A 24,167-nucleotide genomic window follows, 5' to 3' on the forward strand; every position below is an offset into this window, starting at 1 on the left:
AAGTATTATTAATATTAACAAACATTTATGTAAATTTTTCTCTGAAATTCGTAAAGCGCAAGATTCACAAAGTAAAGGTTCACTCAGTTTATAATTCTCGAAAAGTTCTTTCGCACACAACTCACTTATTTTAAAACGATCGCAGTTACAATTTACATTGTCCAATTCAAAAATTTCAATGTGTAGGATACACTTTTTCAAAACGGATTTCATCGTCGTATCGATAAAATCTTCTAAACGATTCATCTATTTCCTGCGTAGGATATATTATTCTCATTTTATCTTGTTCTTCAGGAATATCTGGATCCCATGAATGTTGAAAAATAATTTTCTTACGATTTTCGCGTCCCATATCCTTTTCTCTTGGCGAAATATACTCAGAAGGAAATATGCGTCTACTACACATCTTCACAAATACTATACTATTTAAGTAATGCTCCTATCTATACATAAATAAGTTTGCGCATGCGCAGAAACTTTTAACGAATGTGCATGAGTCCTACAAAAGTTGAAATTATTTATTTCCATTCGTGGAAACCCAATATAAAAAATCTTTATGTAAAAACATTTGTCTTGGGAAATCACAATCGGGCAGTAGGAAATTAAATATAATGCTTTCACAATCTTTATTAAAATTATATTTTGTATGAATATGATCTTTCTTACTATGGATATTATGTAATTCCATATATATTTTCATAATTTTCTTGCATGTATCTTGTTCTATTAAAATACTAAAAGCTTCCAAATCCAACACATCTTTAATTTTGAAAATGCAACTATGTATATTGTTATTTTTAAACTGTAGCAACATGGAGGACAAAGTAAAATTCTGTTCGGTATGCACTTAAAAAAAGCTAATTTAACAAGATTAATGTCAATACTTGATGTATCGCACGAGCAATTCATACTTGTTACTAATGCACATAACACAAACTGCTTAATAAACACGTTTCTTAGCAGCAAAAAGAGAACGTCTTCTAACAAGAAAATATTCTCAACAACTGAGACATAGTATCAAGACCGTGTTTCTTTTCTCTACAACTAGTGCACTCTAGCGGAAAAAACTGGTATTTAATTTCTAAAACAGTGTTACTTATACAAACTACACAAAATATTTTAAATGCAATTCAATATACAGTCTTTTAATTATGATAAAGTGAATAAATAAATATAAATGTTATTTTCAAAACTTTGATTTTGAGCCGATAAAAATGTTCTGAAAGTATTGAAAAATGTGAGCATATTTATATAAAACTAAATATTTGAAAATGTAATTTCAAAATTAAAAAATGTATGTTGCAAACAAATAATTAAAAATTCGAATTGCAAAACTTCATACTTTCGTTTCATTACATGAAACACTGTAAAACATCTATGTTGTGAACCTGTAAATAATTCAAAATATAAAACTCTTTATTTAATGTATTTTATAAATAGTTCGTTGTGAATAAATTTTAATTATACACTTCTTCAAATATGTAAATCTCATAAAGCAAAATGTTAAAGTGAAAACAGTCTTACTTAGCTAACAATATTTTCCAAGTAATTCTTCTATTCTTTAAGTGATTTCTTAAAATGAAATAAACTATAATGAGAAATTAATATAATACAAACATGTGAAATAATACTATACAACAAATAATATATGAAAATAAAAATGGAAAAGAACATAAGTACTAAACATCTATTTCCAACATTTTTTCTTCTTTAAATATTTCATAATACGAACACCTAATATTAAGTTTTGTAAAAAGAAGTTTTCTTCTGTAATTTTAAAGTTTGTTTTTCTTCTAAAATATATTTACAAACGTTAAATGTTAAAACACATTTTCTTTCACGAACACCAAAACTTTCTTGTGTACATGTAATGTTTTTATTCAACACTTCTATGTTTATCAAGAAGAATATCCACAGAATCCTTCAAAAACATATCACTTTTCAGTAATTTAAAGTATGTCTTATAAATGATTCTCTTGTAAGCAAACCGACAATCTGATTTTGCATACCTGGAAAAATATATTTTCTTCCTCATCTGGGTTTTCCATAATATCCTTTACTTGAGACTTCATGAAGTTTTCATCCAAAATAAATATTCGTGTCCATTTCGTTAATATATCTGTAACTGTAAGCGAAACAAAATATCTTCTATTTTCCACTCATATATTGACTTCTTTATACAATTCATGTCTACTTTATTTACAAAACATTTACACAATATATTCTTCTTGAATAATTGTTTATCGTCCATATATAATGTTATCAACTTATATAATTTAAATTAATTCTCAAACACTCCCACGCTATTTCACGTAACTGTACTAAACTTTCAATGCTTATTGTTATTTTACTTTACCAATGAAAAACATTTATTAATATATTCCTTTTATGTAAACAAATGTTAAACACTTTCCTTTAAAACGGTACAAATACTATTCCATCACTGTATCGAACTAAATAATCTTTATAAAACATTGTTCGTGTATCTTCGTCAATCTTCGGGAAACTTCCTGTTGAATTCTTGGAATTACATAAAATTCTTGGACTTACATAAAATTCTCGGAATTACATCAAATTGTAAGAAGTACACGGTCACTCACCTTTCTCAATAACTTAACATTTCTTTATACAATAAACAAATCATTTAAGCCCTGCGTACGCACGTGCGGGCATGTAAAGATTCAATAAAAATAATACGCACCTGTGCTCCCTAAATTATTTTCTCATTTGCACGTAACCATCCAAAGTCAAACAAGATTCTTGAATACAATAGAAAAAAGCAACGCACCTCTGGGCTCTCCTAAACAATCATACGATTTTCTTGAACAAAGAAAGCCGTCATCTCAATTAACTTAATTTATTACAAATACAAACATCTGTGTTAAATTCCAGGCATTGTTCCTACACGTACACGTGCGTGTAGTCAGGGACAATACCCATTGTCCAACAACGCTCACAAAAAGCTCTCCTGCTGAGCTATTACGATATGATCGTCATACCACTACTGCCGACAGCATCAAAGAATTGAAGGCAGATAGAACACTGACTACCTGTTATAAGCACTTCACAGCATGATATCGACTTATATGAAACGATTGGAATGTACGGTTTGTCAGCTGTCCCGTAATCAAATTTTAACTATGATGATACAATGATTTTATGTTCCAGGAAAAGTAATCTGGTTGAGATTTTGAAATCTATCACACTAAAGAGGAGTCTCAGAACAAAATCAATTCTATTCGGAAGCAACTTCGGCTGATAAAAGATCGTTTTCAGTTGTAATTGTAGATAGTGTATGCCAGAACTTCAATCACTTGAAATAAGTAAAGGGAGATCTGGCAGAAGTAAAGGCAACAAGTGCAAAGATCTGGCATAACTATTCATGAAAAATATTGAAACAAAGTACTAGAGCTACTATGAGGTTCACCTTGTTTTCGAAACTTTATGAAGAAAACTAAATAAAGAATACTACAAGGCAAAAAGAGGTAACACAACTATACCTATTCAATACAAAATCACCGACAGCATAAGCATAGTATTTGTCACGATGCAAAAAATACTTTCGCATGTTGGTACAAAAGATGAACCAACAGAATCCTTGACCAGAAAACGCTTTATTGTGCAAAGTCGAAGTAGAAAACTTTTGTAGTTTCATGGCGTTCAGAAGTTTCTTCTCCGCATTGCTCATTGGACCATTTACATAGAACCCAAGAGTAGTAAGATACGAAGATAGTTCTCCATTCTGCCAACGGAAAGATAGGGGTGACTAGTTTGTTAATTATGCACAATATACAAATATTTTGGTTCTTAGCATTCGAAAATATCCTGAACGTCCAGTGCTGTCATATTTTCTGCCTAATTCAAAAGACATAATTTCTATTGGAGATATATTCAATGTATTAAAAGCTTTTGCACTTCCAGCATTTCATTAACTTTCCGGGTGTAACAGCACGGGCATTTTGTCAGTAAAAGAAAATATTTCATATTGAAAAGTTTTCTTTTCTGGATCAGACGATTTACTATCAGCCCTTTTTTCACTAGGCAATCAAGATTTTATTCCTGATGAAGTGATGATAGCATTAGAAAAAAATCATCTGCCAACTCTACCAATCAAAATCAAATATTTGCAATTTTCAGTATTTTCGATGGTAAATGTTCTCCAATAAACAGACAAGCTGTGAAAAGTTGCCACCAACAAGGAGTTAATTTATACCTGCCATGAAGAGAGTCAATCATTAACTTATGGTTTGGAATTAAGACTGTAATTCTCAACAAACAATTCCATCGCCAATTGAACATGGATGGACTGCAAAAAATGACAAAAAATTACAGTTACATGTGAAATGACATGCGCTCCAGATTGCATTCTTCAATTGGTGAAAGTTGGTGTTCTTGCTGAAGAAACAAATGCGACTCACTACGTATAAGGTAACCAAGAAAGTTCTGTCGCTTTTCACCCACCATGTTCGAACATTGATGTGCCACTTAAGACGTACATGGAACATCAAAAATAATTCCCATCAGCATCCACGACCATCTGCCAAAGTTCTGGAAGGCAATGGATTTTATCGTGGTAGAACTTGGTGGTCCATGAAGCGAAGAAGGTATCAAGTGGATTTTGCAGTTCTACTAGGGATTTGAGCTAGTATCCTCTAAAGTGATTGTCGAAGGAATGGAACATGTGATGATCAGACGGTGCAATGTGGTGAGAGTACAGCGGATGCAATAGTGTTTCCCATCCAAGCCGTAGAATGATGTCCCTATTCAGGGTCATCTTAGCCACGTGGGACTTAGCGTTGTCCTGTAACAGGAGGACCCCTTTGCGATTCAAAAGTGCAGGCTCCAGAGTTTTGAGCTATTCTTGAACACGGCACAACTGCTGACAGTACACAGTTGCATTGAACTCTGACCATCTGCTAGCAGTACCCAATGCACGATGCCGAGAGCAATTCACAAAAACTAAGAGATATCTTCTTCTGGTGCAGAGCTGGTTTCGTCTGTTTTGGAACAGGTTCACGGGATGCTAACGAACAATGATGGCACCGAGGAGCTTCATACAGGACTCACTTCTCATCACATGTCAACACCCTATCCGAAATGTTAAACCACCACTGCACTGTCCGCGTAGTCACGACACCCTTACCAAAGACATGGCATATCTTCCGCTCCGCTGCAGGGGTGTTTGACCCCAGTTTGAACTCATACAGCATACACGTCCTTATAATGATCTGTGGAGGTCCAATGTTCACTCTGTCCTCACGCAAGTTCGCAGTGTAACTGGGCTACCACAACCAGATAGTATGTTGGATATACCCACATTAACAACTGACCTTCGCCTTACCTCCATTCTCATTCAACTCACGGTGCGAGAGCCAATGGAACACAGACCTCCACAAAAAAGCGATAGAACTTTCTTGGTTACTTTTATAGATAGCTGTGCAAAGCAGTAATCAATCACATTATTATAATACATTATATTAATTATTTTTATTATCACGTAATACCTGTACTTGAACTAGATTTTTTCTAAAAATTTATTATATTTCATTTTCTATTTGTACAACACACACACAATTATATATATATATATATATATATATATATATATATATATATATATATATATTCACTTAGCAAATATTGTTCCATCCCTGTTCCAAAATTACTATTCATTTTTCAAAAAATATAGTATGGAACTTTTCATAGGAACTTTTATCTTGCAAATATGTTTAGAAGAAAGAGTAGGCTGATAAACAACGAAGAAAAGGTATATTTAACTATCATTGCATTTGAATTTGTCTATTTGGTTATCTGAGGTATTTTTATGTGATTTCCTTTTATTGTAAGACATTTAATAAATAGGTTTTCAGTAATTCATCAAATTATTAAGTAACTTCTATACCTTTAGTTTTAGAGAAGTACTTACATAACGTATTACTGAGACTGTAATTTCTTTTAAAATGAACTATGAAAAAAGAAAATATATCCATAAATAACTGAGATAATTCTTGTTTCTTGAATCGAATTTTCCGCCATTGTGAAGACGTCATCATGTCTACACACCATACACCACCAGTGAGTAACATCATCAGAATTATTCACCAGAAGGCTTCTCTAAATAAAACAAAATCATCCTCTCATCTTATCTTCACGGAAACGGGCACGAGTTGACATATTTAGACGCAAAATTTTATTCGTGACCGCCATTTTGATGACGTAATTAACATATATCTCCGTTATTTATGGACCGATTTTCTTCATTAATAGCTCATTTTAAAGATAAGTAAATTTTCTATAAAAATTGACATGTAAGCATATAAAATTAACGGTTTCCGCGTTATTTTTATTTATTTTATAAGTATTTGTTCAATAATTTATTAAATTATTAAATAACTCCTATACCTTTAGTTTTAGAGGAAATACTCACATAATAGTTTTTATAGGAAATTTAAATTCCTTTGAAATGAGTTATGAAGAAAGAAAATCGGTTCATAAACAACGGAGATAATGGTTGTTTCTTGAATCGTGTTGTCAGCCATTTTGATGACGTCACCATGTCTACACGCCACACCCCAGCGAGTGACACCATCGAAATTATTCATCAGAAGGCTCTTTTAATTCAAAAATTCAACCTCTCGTCTAATCTTGACGAAAGCTCCCACGGGATGACATATGCTCCCCTACTAAATGTTCTTGGACGTTGATCACGATTCGACGATTATCCAGACCGCTTACGATTGACATAGAAGGTTCATTACATCTGAAGTGACAATCTGATTTAAGAAATTAGCCCGTTAATTCCTTACACTGAGAGAACTACATACCTTCAGACAGAGACTCTTGATTTGATTTTTGAAATTTAGCGTCCCTTTCAGTACCGAAGCTATATGAGACGCGGGGCTACAACCTAACGTAAGATTCGAGCCACATGAACTCCCGCTTGGGATCAAACCCTGGTCTCGCACGCGAAAAGCAAAAATGCTAACTTCTTAGCTATGAGGAAGCTCACGGCAATTCTTGTTGCTTGGTGTCAGCTTATATGGCACCAATGAGTCTAACTTCCTTTATTTACCGATTGCACGGAGCCGCCGAACGACGATATAATATATGCCTAATTCGCCTTCAACTCCACGAATATTTTTCTGAGGGTCTGTTTCCACAGTTTTCGTTGGAACTCACGCTAACATGTTATTTTCCCGTATTCACGGGACTCATTTTGCAATGTCGTGCCAGTGAAACAAAATTGGGCTAAACCAATAGCGAATGGTGCAATCATTCGCCATTCCTGGCTTAATCCACTGTTAACATTTTGTCGTGGCTTGGTTGTCAGAATGTCTCAGTTTGAATCGTAAAAAAAAATCACTCGCAATTATGTATTATCCACTGTGCACTTCCATTTCACCTTGTTTAACAACTCTTTGCCTTCCGACTGCCTAGGTCCTTCTGCCTGTTAACGTATTGAGATAATTATGAGATGATTAGAGATAAATAATTTTCACACTTCTAAATACGATGGATATAATTAATGAAATACATAAATTAAATAGCATATTTTTATTTAATTACAGACTTCGATGATGAACCCTCTATTACATGGAATCTAAATATTCCTAAGGATGTTGTTGAAGATTCTGTACAAGCTGAAGTTTCCGTAATTGGAGACCTACTTGGTTCAACCATTGAGGTAAGATTTCTACGATTAACTGAATCGAAGTTGTTTATAACTGCAAGTCCATTTTCGAAGAAAGCTTTAACTCACTCCATTCCATTGTAAAATTAAGGAAATTTGGAAACTATATTACACCTAAAGATAATAATTTTCAATGACTTTATTTTAGTCTCTAGTTTAGTCTGTAGATTCTATTAATAATTAGTAATTGCTTCATAATTTCTAACAACTTGAGAATATTTTACTTAGTAGATTGACAGGGTTAGAACAATATTACCTACATGTTAATCTAAAACACACTTTTCTCAATTTATATTTCTTTATTTCTAAGTTTTATGTCCACGATTCTACTCTATAGGAGATGATGAAATAAATAAGGAAGCAAGGAAGCAAAATGATTGGTGAAGGAACAAACCATAATATCCAAGCCTTAACTATGAGCCGAACACCCAACAGATACTGTAGGTTTTGTGGTCACAAGCCTTAGACCACTTAACCATACTAGAGGTTTTCCACAACTTTAAAATCAAAATTTAATAGAATACTTCAAATTACATTTGTTTTAACGGTTGTTAATGCCCAAAGTTACTTTTGTTAGTATTAACTAATGAAAATTCATAAAAGGTCAATGTTTTATTTTGCTTTCTTTATTGGCTTGCAAGTAATACCAAGACACTTTGTTTCAAATATTTCCTTAAATATCACAAATCACACAAATGCAAGATATACATTTCCTTTAAAGGAGATAACCGATATTTTGCATTCAAGTGCTTATTTTAAAAAAAAAAAGGAAAAAAAAGAGAAATGAGAAATTTTCATGCAATGAGCATTTTCAAGACGTTGCAAGCAGATGTAACATTAGCACCAGCGCAAATCCCGAGGGGTTGAAGTGGACCTGTACTCTCCAATCTTGGAACTGGGGGGACTGTCTCCCGCAATAATCTGATTTGAATTTTTTGGGGGGAGAAATGTGATGATTTGTGTCCGATTTCCACAAAGGAAAGTGAGATGAGATTGATGTCCCCCACAATAAACCTCTAATCTGTCCACCTTTCAATGTTGAAGTAACTCTACTGCCCTGATCATATACAGCATTGTTTTTCAACTTTATAATATTTTGAACATCGCTTAAAAAATAATTATGTGAACGGTCTTACCCGTCCCCCAATGTTGAAGACAGATTTGCGCCCTGAACATTAGAGTATCTAATTTTAAACTGTATTGCTCTTGGAATAGAAAACAATATCAAGAGAGGCACAAGTGACAATGCCAGAATCATACTGCTATTTGTTATGCAGGCATAGGAAATTATATAATTTCCACAAGGGCCCTTTCAGGTTAATCAATTTAAATCGTGCACGTATTTTATTTGTGCTACATTTTCTTCTCTGTAGTGAATTTTAAGTGTCGAACTTCAGTACATAATAGGTACACCATTTAGCTAAATACGCCTCAAAAGAAGGAAAGTCACAAAAACTGCAAATATAAGTGAATATAAGAAATAACATATTAACATTATAAGTTTAATAAAATAGCAGTATAAATGTGAAAAAAACGGCTCGTGTAGGCAGCATTAAAAACAAAGCTTTCCTAGAAAACCATTTCACCTTGAAATCTTGTTCTTTCTTAATCCTCACATTACCAAGCGGGGTATTCTTCTGACTATCCCAAGTTGATTTTTTTCCTATAATAGGGCCGTAGTGGCCAGGCGGGAAACCGGCAAATTTCCCGGTGGGCCCTGGACGGTGTATGTTTTAGTGGGCCCTCCGCCTCGTATCATAAGTACCGGTATATGAACAAAAAGGCACACGTCATGCACTCCTCGCATACGGTAGTAAGAGAACGAAGGACGATAACACGTTGAGTACCGGCAATAGAGCCAGCTAATCCCAGACTAGCGTTGCAGCCTGTGACGTTGCGAAAATAGCCTTTCACATTTTTCGTAATTCAATCCTCCCACTCCATAAGATTTCCCACTCTGCTTTATACTTTTGCTAATATTGAAGTATTAAGCTAAATTGAAATCTCAAATAATGCCATAACTTGAAATTAAATAATAACTTACATTTTACAGCACTTGTTTTCCGTATAGAAAATATACAGGGTCGGATTAAGACCATTGGAGAATCTCTCTCAACATGTTTAAAAGGGCCCATGAATTATATAGGAGTGACACATGTCATGGTTTTAAACTTTTATGGTGAAAATGTTTTCAGTAATTTTTAAAATTTTTGGACCTCTTGGTCGCTGTCAATCAGAGCCGTAGCTAGAGATTTCGGTGCTGAAGTAAAATTCGGCGCTCCTCTCGTCTACACTCACCAAGCTTTTTTTAATATACATACAAGAGAAACTGCATTTCTCGTTATGCTACAATAAATTTTTATCAAGCTACTTGGACAGATCATTGCAACAACCAAAAGCGATCATTAGTATTCGTTTACAAATAGGAACTTTTTTCAAATTAGTTTTGCTAAACTCGACAAAACTATCTTTTGTTGTATACAAATCCAATTGGAGAACAGTTAGACCCTATAGAAATTTACAAATATTTAGTACGTTTCGTATTATCGATAATAAATGAAATTTCAATGCATTAGAAACTATATGGTTCTAAAGTGTTTGAAATGGGGACAACATTAATTTCCAGTAATAATTGTATACTTTTCAAATTTTGTTCTGTATATGACCACACAAATAGCATTTTAATTTCGATTGTCTTGCGGTAAAAATATTTTGTGAAATGTAATGGAATAAGTTGCAAGTTTTTCCTCAGTTGAAAACTGGGCAGTATCTTTTTTCTTTCCTTTTCTATTTTTGTAAGTTATTTACATAAGTCATGGATAGAATCCATTCAGAATTTGTAGGTTATTTACAGAACACACAATACAATTAAATCTAATAATTCAAAACCAAAACAGCTGATTAAAAAAAACAGCTGTACAAAAGAGATGTCGGTATATGAATTGCGAACGTCACGTAGGACATGCATCGACACAAACATGTGCGTAAAAGAAAAACTACATTCCAAATCATCCGTCTTGTTTTTTAAGCAATGCACGATGGACACAATATACTTCCACATGAGGCGAGACAACGCTTGTTATCAATGTCATACGTTCTGGAGAGCAAACTTTGAAACCCGCTAGATGTAGGATGACCATTAACAAAATCCAAATCTCAAAGTACGTAAAAACAAACAGCACTGCCAGTTCTACACCCAAAAAATGTTTGCCCAGAGGGGTCTAAAGTACTTGACGGAGACCAATACGTCTGTGAAATATCGAACTTGCCTTATTCTGCACCCGAAAAGACGATAAGCAATTCTTAATTACTGTCACCTGTATTTTTAGAAAGAATTATAGAACGATTATATTTATAAGAAAAGAAAGAATACACGATGAGGCGTGAAATAAAATATTTAGCTTACATCAACCATTTCTCTGTTAAACAAGTATACTTCGTTAAGAAAGACTGCAAATATCAGTTGAGTTTCGACATTTTTGGGTGGTCCGGACCCGGTGGACCCCGTCGTGACTGCATCCCTGAGCATTACTAGCTAGTCTCAAATTCAATATGGCGTTTCCCATCATGCAGTTTGATGTAGAAAGCTATCAAGAGTATAAAATACACTTTTTTAATGAAAGAAATATGTATATACTAAAATACTATCCACAGAGGGGAGATTCTATATATTGACTTATTGATATTTGGATCACAAATTACTGTACAAGAAAGCTTCATTATCTATATAAGCTAAGAACTTGAAACTACTTTCATTTGTTTTCTGCTCTACTACATATTTTCTTTCTTATTTTGTAATTCTGCAATCACTTTTTTTACTGTCATTATATTGTTTGGATTCAGTATAGTCCCGTAATTTAAAAATATGAATAAATAAAAAAAAATTCCATTTGTTAATTAGTAGTTTTTTTTTTTTTTTTTTTTTTTTTAAAGCGCGACAAACTTGCTCGTTCACTGGAAATCGTGCCGTGTTGCAGAAGCACTGCAACGACGAGAGCCTTTAACTTCTGAGGTAGGGGACAGGAGACTTAATATTCGCTCCAATTGCCGCGCTGTAGAAATCTGGTCGTTGTATGGATGCTGCAACACAATATGAACTATACTCGGTGACGGATTGTTTTTCGCTTTTTAAAATCGATTAACGGAACGGACAGTTACAGAAGTAAAAAATGTTATTTAAAGTATATATGGGAGTATTAGAAAGTATTTTTTCTCTTCTTTACTGCTACTGCTAATAATATTTTTTCTTAAAATACTTTGGTCGTTGCGCAACGCTGCAACACTAACATTAGCCCTGCTGGTTATTGCATATATGTGATTACATATTACATATATTTATAATGATTGCTTAATTTCTTAATGAATGAAAGTTCTGAATTTAAGGGTACTTATTATTAATTAACATATTGAAAATACACCAACACATATACCACATGCTAATATATATATATATATATATATATATATATATATATATATATATATATATATATATATATATATATATATATATATATATATATATAAAGAGAGAGAGAGAGAGAGGGAGAGGAAGATAATGTGTATATGATTGTATGTATGTAGATAGATAAAAATATCACACAACTTAATACGTATGCACACACACACAAATATATCCTGGCGGTACAAGTAGTTGATGGTGAAATCATCTCAATAAATTCCTTCAAATTGGAAGCATTTCATGTCAATGAAATAAAAAATTAAAAAAAAAAGATCACTGGTAGTGATCAGTCTTTGCAAAAAGAGGAATTTCGTTAAGTTCTGACCACTTAAGCCTCTACAGGTGCTTCAAGTTCGGAAACGAAACTAATCCCCTTGTTTACTTTAATTTTTAATATTCTCGCGCAAACAGCAGCTTACGGCCTTCTATATCACATCGTCATTAACAAATCATATATAATAACTTTCTTTAAGTAATAAGTTACAGTTTTTTGTGACTTAATTGAAACGTTTGGGTTGCGAGCCAAGCGAGGAAATTTTTTTTTAAAACAAATCTATTCCTTTGCAATCCCACAACAATATTGATTTAATAGGGTTCCAGTACTTTTTCGGGTCGACGCGTCGTTTATTCATTTCCTACACTTTCTCTTTCTTCTTGCTCTTGTTATTAGCCCGGGAACAACGGCACGGCATCGCTCGCCCACTCCCTACCTACGATTCTGCTCTTAATACAGGACAATGGAGAAGTGTTGCATTTGTATAAAGTATAAATTACTTCTAATGCTACACATATATATTTGTATGTGCACCAGGGGCGCCTATGAAAGGTTTATTGCACAAGTGCGGCATTGTTACTTTAGGGGAAGATATGAAGTAATCGAGCTTGTGCAGATGATTGTACAATCCGCGGCAAAAAACCTGCAACATGAACATATAAGTTTATTGTGAAATGACGAAGTCTTGTGCTCCAAAAAGAGTGTACACGGGAGAAGCCCGAGGTTTATCCTGGCGTGATCCGTTCCATTTAGACGTTATGTTCTTTCCCTGTGCTGTTTGGCGTAGTTTCACAATAAACTTACATCCTCATGTTGCAGGTTTTTTTGCCGCGGATTGTACAATTCCAAGAGAAGAGTGGAGGATTGGGTATTACGTCAGATCAGTCATTGTCAGTCGAGAAATTACTGCCTTAAAAAAGTTTTAAATCTGCATTTTAAGACTTTTCAGCATACTTGATCTGTGTAACACTCCAGGACTCATTTTCTTGTCGGGAGAGGGGACAGTACATACATGTGAGTGGGCCCCCTAGAAAGTACTTCCCGGTGGGCCCTGGGTTACAGTACGACCCTGTCCTATAATAATTATATCCGAAGAGCTACATATTTGTTTCATGACTTCGTCCTTAAATGATTGAAGTTGTATTCACACTCGTCAAAAACCCATTTCTTTGATTTTATATTATTATTTATTGGATATATTAATGGCGTTGTGAGATTACCCCGCTTGGTAGGAAATGTCTTATTTTATTAGTTGTCAAAAATGATGGTTGTACGAAATATTCCTCTTATTCATCTCTATTATTCATTTTTCCACTTTTGAGTTTTACTATACATCCATTGTTTAGCTCAAATGACATACTATTTCCTGTTGAGATGAGTTAGACATTCACTGTTGAGCTGAAGTGCATGTGTTGCAAAAATGTACCTGAATGAACTCTTCAAAAATGTTGTTATTTCGAGGATTAGTACTAGTTTACTGCAACGACAACCAAAATGTATACATTTTTTTATTTTACAGTTGCGCAATACAGAATTTCTCTTGTGAATGATATAAAATTTACTGTACTTTGCATCTCTGATCAGTTTAAGTATTTTTAATAATTTGTAACACTGTATTTCAATGCTAAATAAAGCTATTCATTGAAAGTAACATAATCTAAAAGTAAATATTACACTAAATGACAAGATTGTATCCGGGTAGTCAAAATACCCCTCTTGGTAAAATAAAGGTGTCGGGAAGGTTAAACATATCAAACTTGGTGAAGAAGTACCGGTAGATTCCAGCTTTCTTTTCTAATTGTTAACCGAAAAATACTGAATGCAGAATAAAAGAAAATTTTTCAATAACGAAAATTCATTTGTTATTCGATAGAAAAAAATGGCAACTTGGAGGAAGCTTTACTTTCAACAAATTGTTTCTAGAATTCTAAGATTAATGATCATCGATCAAAATGTTTTAGTAAAAGAATAAATATTGTCAGTATTAATTGTTGTAAACCTAAGTTAGATTCTTTTACACCGGACTGTCATTCGTAATTTACTCATGAATACTGAAACTAGTTATAGAAGGATGGCTAGGTGGGGTCTAGGTTACACTTCTTTGTCAATTGGGTTTGATGACTGATTCTTATAGAGAAAAAGACGGTGAAATAGAATTAGTATGTTACCATCCTGTAAAAGTGTCCATTCATCCCTAAAATCACGTCACCAATATTGCGGTCGCGCGAACACACTCATTTATGCTTAAATATTTATACCTCATCACAGAATGAACATAAAAGCTTCATTCTGGTATCAAATTAAAGGCAATGAATGCCAAAAGTTATTTGAGTAAGTTTAACTCTTATATAATCCCGCCATCTTTAAATATGATGACTTTTATCTACAAAATTTGGGTTTCTTCGTTTCTTTAAGCTTGTTTCATGGCGGATAACTTTGAAACTACTAGAAATATGGAAAATCGCCTCGAAGTAAATGTTATAGAGTGGAATATCACCTTTCTAACGATAATAATATTATATCCCTATCCTTAAAATTAGGGAAAGAATTTCATTTTAAGCCGAACAAAGTGTTGAATTTCGTGACCATTGATTATGATGAGATCTACTTTGCATGTTTTTAAGAACAAAACAGGACTTTGTTACTGATTGAAGTGAAAACAATTCATAAGACATGATATCATGCTACAGAAACAGTGCTTGCTTTCAAAACTCTTGTTAGCATACTAGAAAACAAAATAATTCAAAATAATGAAGTACAGATACTTTCGTACAGAAACTTTCGTATGAAGTACAGAAACAGGCGTATTATTCTACCGCCATTACTAAATTGTTACAAAAAAGGTGATGAATTGACTAGCATTCACAGTACTCGTCTGAAGAACAAAATTAAGGCATATTTTGGTGATGAAATATATTTTTGGAAACCAACGCACAAGTCTGTTTCTCACTGTGAAATGTTGTATTCTACTCGCATTTCCACTGGTGATGCCAGCGAAGCAGGAGTGTTGAGATCAATTGCTGATGACGATTCACTCCAGCTCTATGAATTCTGCAGCAGAATCCGCCATGAAACATTACAAGTTTAGACCAAATTATCATGGCCACCAAAATCCACTGACATCTGTGAAGATGGTGTGTTTATATTTCCATCCTTATTCAATAAGATAACTTGGATTGTATTTGGTAATACCAGCCGAATGGTCGATTGCAAAACTAATAGAGGCACATGTTGGACCAGTTGTACATTGTCGAGCACTCAGTGTAGCTCAGGATTTCGGAGTATTAGTATCAGATGTGAATTTATTGCTTCCAAAAACACTTTCGTCAACTCACTCTGAAGTCTGAAGTAAGTATTCTGAAGTTGAAAAACTCCTAAACCGTTTAGGTCCTGGTTTTTTAATGAGTATATAAGCGAGGTTGAAACTGCTATTGTACTCCCATGCGCAAAAAAATTGCGCGTATACTGTAACTCACGATTTTCCGTATTTATTCCTTTTTCCTTACGTTTATGGGCAAAATTGAGTTATTAGTATGTGGAGATAATAGAGAGCAATCCATCTAAGGAGATATTTCCAAAAAATATAATAAAATAATAAAAATATAAACAAAAAACAAAATTATGCTCGGTTTTGTGTATACTGGCAACGATGATTTCTAGGGATTTTTTCAGTAGCACAGCACGATTGCGGAGGGAATTCAGTAGGGAAGTCGAGGAGATGGATCAAGGAACTGGATACTGAACTAAAATGTTGCATTTATTGGTTAAAACCTAGTGTGTAGATTGCCTGCCAAATATAAATTAGCTTCTGTAACTAAGATGTCGTACGAAAATATAGAATTAAACAGAAAAACTCTTATGTTAAGGTTCGAAGCGATACGCACCATGGTTATGAAGATTATTTCTTAAGAAAAAAGAACAAACACAACGTAGCCTCTGTGGTTAGGTGGATAGAGTGGCGGACTCGTAGTTATTTTATTACTTTGACACCACATCGAATCCCATCCTATCCCTTTTTTTTTTTTTTTTACAAAACATTATAATTTTCATGTTAATAATAACCGAAGCAATATACTAAGGACAACTTATTGATATCCAGATTTACAGTATTATTGGTAATAGCTATTGTTTTCAGTTCATGTTGTTGTATAGCTTCTCTCGCCCTGTTTTCTTGGGAAAATAACAATTTTGTCTCTAACAAAATGTAAAGGATATATACGGGCAGAAAAAGACATCTTAGTATCAAACGTGATGTATCTTGATGAAATGGACTAGTTTGCCATTATTAAAAAAAAACTAAAGTAAATTACTGAAGTTGACTTCCCTTTAGCTTTTAGCTAAAAAAAAATATTTTTTTTATAAGACTATACTTTATGAGGCAAGGTGTGTGATCATACCCACAAATTTAGCTAGGGAGTGAAAGATAATCGTTTATACAAACATTTTACAGGTTTAGGTGCGTGAAACACCAATAAACCATGGTCTCGCTTATCCGACCATCCTTTGTTACACATACCGTATGATCCGATATATCATTGCAGAAAGCACCAATCGGCAAGAACTGCAAGTTGTGGTCTTAATCTATTTTTCATGCTCTGGAGTATATCGCCTAGCGCACCCGTCTACACGTTGACTCATACATCTATCATTCAGTGCAGACACGTATCCAGGTTTTCTATTCGGAGGGGGCCCAACACGAATCCTCGTAAGCACGTAATTCTAATGTTTTAAAAATATCAATATCAATAATAATAATAATAATAATAATAATAATAATAATAATAATAATAATAATAATAATAATAATAATAATAATAATGCAACAGTTCTGTATTTCTCTTAAACTTTTTCTCACTTTTCATTTATAAACCGGTTTACTTTGGAAACTGCATTATAGCACAAACAAAATGAAACATATTTTCGAGAGAAATGTAACTAAAGAAAACTGTCTGCTACGTATATCACATAACAAAAATAGCAAGAAGACATTGAGTGTATCGTTCTAATATATTAAAGTTAAAAACAGAACGGAAACAAAATGTTAATCCTATTTAATTTCTGTTCTTTAATTCCAAATGGTATAATGCCATTATGGTATGTTCTTAGAATTATAACAAGACAACAGCACATTGCCCAAAGTTTGGACACTAACTATTAGTAAACTGATATAAAAGAATCTCAAAAGGGTAAAAGCATGTTTATTAAAAAGTGCTTGAGTTTCGGAGGGGGACAGCCCTCAGGCCCTCACGCTGGATACGTCCCTGATTCAGTGCAGTGCAGTTATTTGTTATAAAACATTATTATTAGATGTGTAATATGTAAAATTATATCATAAGTTTTACTTTTAACAGGTCTTTTCTTAACACATCCATATTATCCAGCGTTCTGCCTGCCTGTTTATTTCGGATAAGCGAAATTCTACTGTATTTCCAAAGCTAGCATATACATGAACTAGAATTGTATTGTCCTAGAACAGACAATAGTGTGAAATGCTTATATTAAACGGCTGGAATAAAAAAAATAAATACTGTTTTGGTAGCGTGAGAACAAATTAAAAACAATTCAATATATTTCCTAGGTATTAGATTATCATCTTATTGTGTCGATATGAATTCTTTTTTTAAACATAGTTTTAAAACTCATACCATTCTCAATATTCCTAAGGAAATCGAAAGAAAAACTCCTATGTGCCTCTTGTGGCAAAGCGGCTTAAGTGCGTGGTCTGAAACGTTAAGGTATAGATAGAGTACCCGTACTTCAAAAATGCAAATCCGGGACGCTACTAAATTACGAGAATCTTTGAAATGCTTAAAATTGAAAGAAGTGTTGAATACCAATTTACTTTTCTCTATTAGATAGAGTTGTTCAAGCATTACGTTACCACATTTTTATTCCTTTCACTAGACCTTCTTCCAAGGGCGCCGATTTCTCTGTAATTTTTTTTTTCTGGGAGGGCATTCAAATGCAGACGATATATATTAGAATTTTAAGGCAAATTGCATTCAAATTATGCCAAATATTGTATATTCATAAATACAAAGGGAGCCTACATGAACTTTGGGGGGCCCGGCCCCCTAGGATCGGCGCCCTTGCCTTCTTCCTAGTTAAGCAAACGTAAGCAGATGATTTACTCCCTTCCCCTGGTAAGCAAAATTGTTTTTGTTTCTCAAGATTTGTTGTGTTTCGTGAAATAACAGCAGGAATTTCCAGATTACTTAACCATCTAAATGAATGTTTTCACTTAGAGCCATCCCGTCGATTTGATTTGCCTAGGACTAAAATAAATTAAGGGTCAATAATGAAAGAGACATGTGGATCGAAGATCTTTCTTTGTTCGAACTTTGATTTTTTCAAATCCATGATGGGAAATTATATTATGTGTACAATTTTCGAAATTAATAGTATACAATCGTAAAAATATCTTACAAAACGATGGTTTATTGCAAAATACTTTGACTCAAAGAATAAATTACAAGTAATAAACTTGTTACTTTTCCTGAAGAGTCTAAGTCCTGAATGAGACAAAGGCTCTTCAGCGTAGTGCTTGGAAAGATTGCCTCACTTGTTCTACCTTCCCGTGACGCAGCCTTGATTCCACTTGATCCTAAACGGATTATTCAGAAGTCGAAGTCGGAAGATGTTTCCCATTTTTCCCAAACACTCTTGGTTGGATTACAACTGCCTCACTTGTGAGGGGACAACCCCATGCCGTAAGCGTCGGTGGACTACCGATAGGCAACTAGCGACATGTCCCAAAAATTGGTGGCCCCGCAGCCAAAAATTGGTCCCACTTCCGCTTTGAAAATTATACCACCACTGGCAGAGAAGCGACGGAACGCCAACGAACCACAAAATTGTTCCCCTAAAATACGTTAAATCGCCTTTGCATTAAGGTGAGTCTACAAACATTTTTTAAAAAAGTAAAAATAAAGTGCCCTGAGCTGAGCGTGAGCCACCAACCTTAGGGTTATTAGTTGCGTGTTCTTCCGAATTCGCCACGGAGGCGATTATGAAGACACAGCTTGTAGAGTGATAAATCGTTGAAGTATTTTTAATATTTCTAATTAGAGTGCTCCATTAACCGTGTATATTTGACGATAACTGTTTGGAATCAGATCAAATGCACTCGTCATGTAATTTTATAACAAAATGGCAAGCGTCTATTTACTTTTTTCATAGTTCTCCCATATTCACTTGCTAGTGATCGGCGACAGTTGCCAACTAAATTCATACAATTATACGCACCCATCTCAAGATTTTTCACTTCATGATGTAAAGGCAGGAGTTACTCTTGACCCCCGGAGCTCAAGAATTGTCCTTATAATAACAATTCGTCAGGGAAAAGTAATATATAATAATAACCGCATGCTCATGACTGGCGATAGTTCGTGTTGGTCCCTTTGCGATTCTCCGTGACAAATCAAAGGAGCGGGGATCAAAATGAAGTCCTCGCTGTTACGTGGTGGTAACTTCAATATCCCCGATTCTAGATATCTGCTTCGACTCGACGAATCCCTGCCACTAGTGGCACACTAGCGGCAATCCTTCGACGCGTCGAGATATTGACGATCGCCATTTACCAGCAAGTGGGCCACTAGGTGTTGGCGACGTTTACGGCATGGAGAAGCTAATTAACAAACAAACCAATAAATAAATCTAAAACCTTATAAAAATGTTTTCCCAAAATTTACATCTAGCAAAATCATTTGTTGGTATTCCAGAACTGCAAATTCACCTGTATTCATAATTTACTTCTATCGTAGTTTTGATATGAGAATGATGTGTCTGAAACTGTAACACAGGTCATTAAGACTTTTTTTTTTTTTTTTGCTTTAGTTAGATTTAGCAGTTTTACTTAGCAGTTAGTCAATTTGGATCTGTGATTTTAGAGTTTTAGAGATTTCCTTAAATTTTTCATTTCTACAACAGTTGGCAACTAACACCATTAACGTATCTCTTTCGATATTTCCATAGGCAATGGCTTGGTCACTCCCAGTATATTTCATACAATGAACTACGGTGTCTTACTCCATTAATCCGAACTACATTTAATATCCAACAACTCTGTACATTTTCTCTTAAATCTGCAAACTTTCTACTAGGTTAAAACTGAGTATTTTCTATTTTCTTCCTTTCTTGCTAAAACGAAAGTGTTCTTTAGACAACCTGAAATGATGACTCTATATTACATTATGTTGCATAGGGCATGTTATGTAGCATATCATTTGACTGTTGGACACTTTCTTCGTATATTGAAAGCAACAGGGATTAAGTCCTTCTACACTTACATGAGAAGTAAACAAAGTCTTTTTAATTCGTGGAATTGTGCCAATGCACTAGGTCCAGAGAGTTTTTAATTTAAGATTATTATTATTATTATTATTATTATTATTATTATTATTATTATTATTATTATTATTATTATTATTATTATTATTATTATTATTATTATTATTTTATTGAATTAGGTTTTCCTGAATATTAAGCAATATTTCACAAAAAGCTGGTATTTTTAAACAAATGTGTTCGATATCAAGTTTTCATAAAGTAGTCACTCTCTCCTATAAATAATTTCAGAGGGACCGCGGTGGCTCAGTGATAAAGCGTTCACCCTTGGTGCATGGGATCCTTGGTTCGACCCCAGCTCGCACCAAGTGAATTTTGTGGTGGACAAACACCATGTGCATGGGTTTTCTCGGGGTTCTCCCGTTTTCTCCCACTTTCTTCATTCCACCATTTCATTCATTTCTCATCATCACCGTGTCCTTTAGCCTAGTCGGTATAACCATGGGTCGTAAAACTTGCAGGGATTTGATCTCAAATAATTCCAACCCAAACAGTTGCAGGAAGTATGTCATTTCGAATAAAACAAACTACTCTATAAAATTCTGAGTATTATTATTTTTTAAATATACAATTCTAGCGGACCTTATTTCTAAATCGAAGGGTAAGAAGACTAAATTCACTCTTATTATTATAGATTAATTTCAATTGAAGCAGTTAAAATAGTTGGGGAAAAATTAGAAAGCCATACCCTATATTCCAGTGTGCCACAACCGGATAACAGGCACACTGGCGTGCACAGCAAATTACAAGAATATTTGTCGAGTTTATTTTATTTATTATTATCAACGATTCTCCCATGGATCAGCTGTCTGTATACAGTTAAACAAACAAGTATCACGTTGAGGGAATGAGTGTAATTATTTACTTTAATAGTAATAGAAAGGTATATTTTCTTGTATTTTCTACCGGGAATAACTGCATCCGGTCTAGAAAGCTGGGGCTAACAACGAAGGAACCCGATGTGCCAAACACACACCACTCTATAGTCATGAGCAGGGCCCGGATCTTGTTGACCTAAAAAATTTTAAAAAGTGACCTATAAAATGACACTAAAATTCCTGTAAAATGACCCTAAAATCACAAAAAATTGACCTTAAAACTTACGTTTTCTCAAACTTTTATTTCATTAAACATTGACATTTTTTAATATCCATTGGATTTTTAATTAACATTTCTCACTCATATTCAAAAAGTTTTGTTTCAGTTAGTTGCAGTCCATTTATCACTTATGTCCATTGATCAGTCCATTGTACGGCATTGTAAGTATTGAAAGCGTCAGTTCACTCCCGAGTTGAAACTAGGAAGCACTCTTAAACAATAAAACTTAGCAAGTTTAGACTACAGGAAAATAATAGATAAAAACACGTTTAAAGCCCTTGTACGCCTTCTAATGCATTTTTAGTTATTCACGTGATAACATTCATTGTGGTTAATAACCCAAAACTATCTGTTTGGCCACCTACCAACCCCCGCCTTTCGTTAACCAGCTACAGTTGAGTTTTCATTAGCTTGTTAAGAATGCAGTTTTTCCACTCCAATAGTCAGGAAGTAAGAAAAGAGATTATTCAACTTCGTCTTTTCCACATCCGTTCATTTAAAGATTTCCTTATGTAGAAAAAAAGAATAAAAAGACCATAAGTGACCTAAAAGTTACCTTAAAATATTAAAAAATGACCTGAAATTTCAAAACAGCAAAAAGAGACCAAAAGTTGATCCTAAAAAACTATATTTTTAGAACCTAGAGTTGATGGATAACGTTTTTACTTGAACTTGCCTTCTCCTATGCGGAACAGAAGAAAGTTGACTTGTCAACAAGATCCGGGCCCTGGTCATGAGTGCCACAAGTCCTTTTCTACGTCTTGGCACCCTAAAGGTTGTTGCCTTGAAAGAGAGAGAGAGAGAGAGAAATAACTTACGTCTATTGCACTTCCATGCTTAAATAAATACATTATGTAAATAACTGTTTCGTTTTCTGTTATTATTATTATTATAAATTTCTTAGGAAGTTGACTGCCATATGTATGCACACTGCTCTCCCGTGCAGCGCCTCGTGTATGATTTTCCATACATAAACTATATATTCCAAGTTTGTTGTGTTCGTTCTATAGGTGTGTTTGTAATTAGATGCATATGGCGTAGAAGTCAAAATTTAATGTCCACGCTACGTATATGCAAAACCATAGACAAAGAAATTTATGAACAAAGACATTTATGGCGCTAAAACAAAGGGTAAAAATAAAGAATTACTGGCGGATTGTTGCCCGTTGTGCACAGGTATTAACGGTTAACAGTGTTAAATTTAAACACATAGTTTTAATTAAGCACGAATTTAACTTATAGAGTACAGTGCGGAAAGACTGAGGAGTTTGCTAGGATCGTTACAATATCGAACCCCGTAAAATGTACTGCAAACCTGTCCGCAAGCCCCCCGTAATGTTCAACAGATGTTGTGTATTAATGCTCATTTCAATGCAAACCTATATAGACCTACGCACTTCAATACTCAACGAAGGTGCAGAGACTATTCATGAGTTCCAGTATTAAACTCTCTCACCCAATGTATTCTCCTAACATGTCTCCCAGCGATTACAATATTTTTTGGTATCTCAATCACTTCCTAGTAAGATAGCTTTAACTAGAGACCACTGATTAACCTGGTATTGGATGTTTCACTTTCTTACCTTTGGAGTTGACAGTCATGGGTTGGACTTTTACACGCAAATATCTAATATTAACAACGTTTCTTCTAGAATTTCGTAATATTGTATTATTTCTTTGTATTATTCATTAGCTTGGTTAGACTTGTTTAAACACTTTTCTCTTTGCACCTATTCCTTAACGTTGGATAAAAATACACTAGCTCTCACCGGAAATCAAATCCAGAGCCAATGCACTTGAACCATTTGGCCACAGCAAGGCACATTTAAAAAGAAGTTTCGATTTTCTTAGGAAAATTGTGATTGGGTGTAACATTTAAAAATATATTTAAGAATGGGTACGGATGAAACGCACTGAATTTTCTCGCTCGAATTTCTTAAACTGACTCGTGTTAGGCTGCAGCTATTACTGAAACATTTATTTGGGAAATGCGAATAAAATAATGTGTTTTTGAAAACTTTGTTCGAAGCAACTTACGTCCAAAAGTAAAGTACCCATTCGTCATATTTCTGTTAGAAATAACTTACATTAGAATTATTAAGCAGATAATTGTATGTGAACTATGAACAAAAGCGTCTGAGTACTTTCTGAGAAAATCGGTAAAAAAGTCATCCCCAAGAATAAAATATCCCTTGTATATCTTTTCAGGACAAACGAGTTATGCTATTTATGAAATACGAACAAAATTGCCAGAGTAATTATCGACATAATCGTAGGGTAAAACTTGCTCCGAAAAG

The 24,167-nt window shown here is 34.0% G+C and overlaps 1 protein-coding gene across 2 annotated transcripts in view; it reads left to right on the top strand.

The window, feature by feature from the left end:
• Positions 1-24,167, top strand: part of LOC145678425 (alpha-1-inhibitor 3-like) — a 2,648,409-nt gene that overhangs the window by 2,098,577 nt on the left and 525,665 nt on the right. For both annotated transcript variants that reach the window (XM_081748543.1, XM_081748544.1), the window contains exon 18: positions 7,569-7,684. In XM_081748543.1, coding sequence (XP_081604669.1) covers positions 7,569-7,684 — 116 coding nt within the window. The remainder of the gene's footprint in view (positions 1-7,568; positions 7,685-24,167) is intronic.

Source organism: Thermobia domestica, chromosome 2, assembly GCF_964235325.1.
Source record: "Thermobia domestica chromosome 2, izTheDome1.hap1.1, whole genome shotgun sequence".
Lineage (NCBI taxonomy): Eukaryota > Metazoa > Arthropoda > Insecta > Zygentoma > Lepismatidae > Thermobia > Thermobia domestica.